This window comes from Sceloporus undulatus, chromosome 5 (genome assembly GCF_019175285.1).
Source record: "Sceloporus undulatus isolate JIND9_A2432 ecotype Alabama chromosome 5, SceUnd_v1.1, whole genome shotgun sequence".
NCBI lineage: Eukaryota > Metazoa > Chordata > Lepidosauria > Squamata > Phrynosomatidae > Sceloporus > Sceloporus undulatus.
In genome coordinates, this window is record NC_056526.1 from 189,826,229 (window position 1) to 189,832,282 (window position 6,054).

Genomic DNA, 6,054 nt, shown 5'->3' on the forward strand with positions numbered 1-6,054 from the left:
TGTGTGTGTAGAGATGTGAAGGCTTGCAGAAATAAAATGGGGAAAAACATTTTTGTCCATGTTTTTCCTGAATCATGCTAAAATAAAAGATTCCATAATTGATTTTCTTCCTTTTTTCAATTTTTTTCATTCCCCCTCCCTAGAAACACATATATATATGATATATGTTTGTGTGCCTGTGTGTGTGTGTGTGTGTGTGTGTGTGTAGTCCAAAAGAAAGAGTTTTACCTTTGTTAGGGGTAGAAACCTCAAAGAAACCTAATATCAACTGAACATATTTTTAAAAGACAGTGATTAACAACTACATTGACTGCAACCACATTGTAAAAATAATCCAGTTTGATACCACTTTAACTGCCATGGCTCAGTGTTAAGGAAATCTGTGATTTGTCATTCCGGAAGATATTTGGCCTTCTCAGTCAGAGAGCTCTGGTGCCACCACAAACTACAAATCCCGGTATTCAACAGCATGGAGCCATGGCAGTTGAAGCGGTGTCAGGCTACTTTATTTCTGCAGTGCAGATGCAGCCTCCGTCCATTTCCTAAAACCCTCTAATCCTCTGCCGCAACTCAAAGGAGGGAATCGTTCCCATTTTGCATGTGGTCAAACAGAGGAACCGAAAATCAATGCCAAGTCCTCTAAAAAGCAGAAAAAGAAGGAACTGATTCAAAACAAACCAGTCAACAAACCCAGAAGCCCAACTCGCTTCTCTTTTTAGGGTGATAAACTTGCACAGAAAAGGCCAAGAGCCACCACACAGGCTGCATCTGCACTCCAGAAATAATGCAGTTTGATATCACTTTAACTGTCGTGGCTCAATGCTATGAATTTCTGGGATTTGTAGTTTTGATGGGACATCGGCACTCTCTGGCAGAGAAGGCTACATAGCTCACACAACTACAGATCCCAGTACTCCATAGCATTGAGCCATCGCCTTTAAAGTGGTGTCAAACTGCTTTGTTTCTGCAGTGCAGACAAGGCCACAGAGGAGAAGAGAAAGTGTTCTTGGAACCAAGAGAGGAATGAGACAGAAAGGGATGCCTTGCTCTTTGGGTGAGATGCTATCAGAAGGAGCAGAAGTGAAAATGCCCAAGAAATCTATGCCACCCACCATTGGCCCTGAAAATGCCAACAGTGCTTGGAAAACATGATGTAGTAGAGCAAAACGGAAGTAAAGAGAGAGGGATTTTTGTTTAATATATTACCCTAGGGGTGGAAAAGGTGCTAAAGCCCTCAAAGACAAATCAGCACCATCATCATCTGATCCGCTGATGGTTCAAAATTCAACTCTAGCTAAGTTGTTTGGGGGAGCCAGCCATGTGATGCTGCAGCAAAGAAAGCAAATGCTATTTTAGGCTGCATTGACAGAAGCCTAGTTTCCAAACCAAGGAAACTATGATACTTATTTGTGATTTATTTTCATGTTTGTTGACTGATGTTTATTTGAGGTTTGATCGTAATAAATTTATATATTTTAGGGATATAAAATAAATAAATAAATAAATAAATAAATAAGCAGGGCTGACCCTGCTTAGCTTCCAAGATCAGACTGAATCTGGTGTCTTTAGAGGAGAAAACACCAACAGGACACCAGACAAAGGTCTTGGGGAGGCCTGGAATTGTTGGTTCCCATTGGGAAGACAGTGCAGTGCTCCAGCTCCAGTTGAACCTCTCCTTCCATGCCAACCCTTTGCAAGTGAATGCATGGAAAGGTGCTGCTGGTCCACTCAAGTGACTTGCAGTGTTCTCAGTCCATGTGGGAGGGAAAGAGCAGTTGAATTCCCTAGCCTGTCCCCGGAAGGTTTAGCAGGAGGCATCTATCCCAGACTAGACCATATAGAGTCATAATGGAGCACCGCCAAAGCTTAGCAGCTGAGAGAGAGAGAGAGGATGTGAAGAGAGAAGGAAGGAATCCCCCCATAAACAAGCTGAAACATCAGCAGCCACACAGCCGCACGCAACCAAAGACTGGAGGCATTATTGCACATGGGTGCGCTGCCTGGCATATAACAACCGATCCAGTGTTTCCCTTCTGTGGGCCAAACCTTTTCTAAAGCGATATAGCTGTCTTCGTCTGTAAAACCAGTACACAGAGATCTTGTAGCACCTTTGAGACTAACTGAAAGAAAGAAATTGGCAGCATGAGCTTTCCTAGACTTTAGTCTACTTCTTCAGGTGCATCAGATGCAGTCTACTTCCTCAGATGCATGTAATGCATCTGAAGAAGTAGCCTGAAGTCTACGAAACTCAGGCTGCCAATTTCTTTCAGTTAGTCTCAAAGGTGCTACATGATCTCTCTATGTACTGATTTTACAGATGAAGACGGCTATATCCTTGAATTCTGCTTTAGAAAAGGTTTGGCCCACAGAAGAGAAACACTGGATTGTTATATGCCAGGCAGCGCACCCGTGTGCAATAATGCCTCCAGTCTTTGGTGCTACAAGACCTTTTCTAAAGCAGTAGAATATCATTGTTGTGGGCTTTCAGGTTGTTTCTGACTTGCGGAGATCCTAAGGTGAACCCATCGTGGGGTTTTCTGGGCATGATTTGTTCAGAAAGGGTTTGCTTTTGCCTTCCCTTGAGGCTGAGAGAGTGAGACTTGACCAAGATCACCCAGTGAGTTACTACAGCTGGCTCTCGTGGAATATCAAGCTATCTTCAAATGTGGGACCCCAGTTCCCATCCACCACAGTAAGTCTGGAAAATGGGAGGTGTGGTTCATCCACATTTGCTGGACCATGGGATTTGTCCCCAGCTGGGTCCTAGGACAATCCTGTACCCCAAATGGCTTTCTTCCTTTATTCTCTCCTCAAAGAGATACTGTAGATAGATAGCCTCTATGAAGAATAAAAACCGAAAAGCGCCATAAAAACCCTTTTCCTTGAGGAAAAAAAATCAATTCCCAAAGCTGTTGTGGTTGTGAGTCAGCTCAGGCCCTAATAACAGTAATAATAACAGCAACTGGTTGTGGGTCAGCTCAGTGCAATAATACAGTGCAATTCAAAAGATACAAAACTAATACATAAAAACAGGATGAAATCATTACAGTATTAAAACAGGTTACGTTTTCCATTTCACTTTTGTTGCCTTTTGTCTAGGCTGTAAAAAGTTGTCAGCCGCCTTGGGTCCCATTCTTGGGAGAAAGACTGAATATAAAGGAAACAACAACAACAACAACAAGAGGATTCCTCACCACAATGGACCCCCCAACCTGCCTTGTGCCCCAGTCCAAAGAAAACAAAACAAAACAAGAAACCCAGCAGTAAGAAAGGGGACCCTGTTGCCTCTCTTCTCTCCCAAAAGAAACCTCCCTCTTTCTCACCTGGGTTCCTATTTCAATCTCCCCCTGAGTCTAAAATACCCTCCAAGTTTTGGCACAACAAGCAGCATGTTGTGCTTTGTGGCCACCCAGCTACTTCTAGGGCTGCATCCACACTGCAGAAATGATCCAGTATGAGAGCACTTCAAGGGCCAAGGGCTCCAGACTATGGGATTCTGAGAGCTGGAGTTGGTGGTGGCAACCAACTGGGTCGTTTTTGCAATGTGGAAGATGCCACCACCAACTCCAACTCTCAGGATCCCATAGCCTGGAGCCCTTGGCATTTGGAAGTGCTCTGAAACTGGATCATTCCTGCGGTGTGGAAGGAAGGTGCCACCTGGCTCTATCTCCTCAAATAGCTCCCTTGAAAGCCATTCTGACCTCCATCAGCCCTGGCATGGAGAGGATCCCTTGTCCCCCAACCAAATACCCCAGACTCCAAAAGGAAAACCTTGCTGGCGCAAAGGAAGCGCCTTTGCAAGCTGCACTCCCTTTCTCCAGCCCCCAAACTCTCTCCAGAGCCCCCCTCAGCCCCTTTCCTGGCTTGTCCCATAGAAAAGGTGTCCCTCTTCATTCCTCCCCTAAAGGATTCCCCAAGATAACCCTTCTCCTGCCCAGATGGAGGGGGCGCAAAGCTCTCTCTCTCTCTCTCTCTCTCCAAAACCTCTCCAAAGTCCCCTCCAAGCAGCTCACCTTCTCTGCCTCCAGAGGTGCTTCCTTGGCCAGGGAGAAAGAGCAGGAGCAGGAGGGCAGGCAGAGAAAGGGACCCCCAAGGGACCCCCAGGGACCAGGAGTGCCTCCAGCCCTGGAACAGGGGCCCCCTCTCCATCCCAGTCGGATCCCCTCCAGGGCGCCTCCGGGCTGGAGCCTGATGCGCTTTTTACGCACGCCTTCGCCTTGCCTCTCCTCCTCCTCCTCCTCGGGCTGCCCTCCTTCCTTCCTTCCTCCCTTCCTTTCCTCCTTCCAGCCCTCCCTGCCCTTTCTCTCTCTCTCTCTCTCTCTCTCTCTCCTTCCTCCCTTCTCTCCCAGTTTCTTGGCTCAGCTTTCCCTAATGAGAACCACATGGCTGGAGAGGCTGAGAGACAAAAAAAAAAACACATAGAGAAAGAGAGAGAGAAAGTGGGTGTCCACTTCACTCCAAGGTTCTGGTAACTCTCCCCCAACTTGCCCCCACAAAGAAATCCCAGACCAGGCTTCTCTCCCTTCACACACACACACACTCACACACACATATTTCCAAGAATCCTAGTGTTGCAAGAGACCCCCAGAGGCTATCCAGTCCAACCCGCTTCTGCCCTGCTGGCAAAGCCCTCTGTCTGCCCTCCAGCCACTGTTGGTTGTTGTTGGGGTTTTGGGTTATATATATTGCATACGTAAACCAGACAAACCTAAGAATCAATTCTGTATTCAAGATGCATATGACATACACACACACACACCTATGTATATGTATATGTATATATAAAAGTAAAGGTAGTCCCTTGGCATGAATGTTTTGTTATAGCTGACTGTAGGGGTCTGTGCTCATCTCCATTCCGAAGCCCAAGAGCTAGCATTGTCTGAGGACTACTCTGGTGGCCATGTGGCCAGCATGACTGCACCAAACACTTTTACCTTCCCACTGAAGTGGTACCCATCTATTTATTTGCATTTGCATGCTTTCAGACTACTAGGTTGGTAGAAACTGGGACTAGTGATGGGAGCTCACCCATGTGGCACTCGGGCCTCGAAATGCCAACCTTCTGATCTTGTGATCATCAGAAATGGCATCTTAACCACTAAGCCACCTCATCCCATACACACACACACATACACAGTCAGACCTCCACATTTGTGAATTTGTCATTTGCAAATTTGGTTATTCACGGATTTCATTACGATGTTCTGTCTAGGAATATCTTAGTCCTCCAGTGTGGCTCTTCTGGAATCTGACCATAGAATCATGCTGGAGGACCTAGACACTCTTAAAGAGAACACTTCTCTGGGCATGTGTAGGTCCTCCAGCATGATTCTATGGTCAAATTCCCACAGATGCTGAGCATAGAATTGTGCCAGAGATTCCTAGAGAGGTGTTCCCTCAGGTTGAAAAATCTAGTGGTTGCTTATTTGGGGGTTTTCCACTTTCACAGGGGTCCTGATCCCCCAACCCCACCAAATGTTAAGGGCCTACTGTATTCCTTTCCGTTATTTATAACCAGTTTTTAATAGAAATCTCTTCTCTTTTCCCTTCTTCTTTAATCTTTTCCCCCTCCATTCTTCCTCATCTTCCATTATGTTTCCCTCTCCTTTCTAACCTTTCAAACATCTTATCCTTCCAGTTCTCTTCTTTCCTCTCTAGCTGATACACTCTAACCTTCTAGTCTTTCATGGATGCCCGCCATGAAAGCCTTCGACTTCACATTGAAAGCCTTCAACTTCACTTTTAGCCTCTATTTGTTGTTGTTGAGTGCCTTCAAGTCCTTTCCAAAGTATGGGGACCACTTTATTACTTTCTGAATTCTGCATCTAAGCCTGTTCAGCCCAAGGGTGTATGCTCAGTCTTAGAGAAAGTACAACCTGCGCTGCATAGAATCATGCCCAAATAATGTCCTCACTCCATTTTGCCTGGTTGTTTGGGGCTGGGAACCCTATCCTGGGATTTTCTTGGCAAGATATGCTCAGAGGAGGTTTGCCATTGCCTTCCCCTGAGGCTGAGAGCATGAGACTTGCCTAAGGTCACCTAGTGGCTTTCATG

General features: G+C 45.9%; 1 protein-coding gene across 1 annotated transcript in view; it reads right to left on the minus strand.

The window, feature by feature from the left end:
* ADAM33 (ADAM metallopeptidase domain 33) overlaps positions 1-4,224 on the minus strand; it is an 86,509-nt gene extending 82,285 nt beyond the window's left edge. The window contains exon 1 of the mRNA XM_042470126.1: positions 4,014-4,224. Coding sequence (XP_042326060.1) covers positions 4,014-4,149 — 136 coding nt within the window. The 5' untranslated portion in view covers positions 4,150-4,224. The remainder of the gene's footprint in view (positions 1-4,013) is intronic.
* Positions 4,225-6,054: the final 1,830 nt, after the last annotated feature.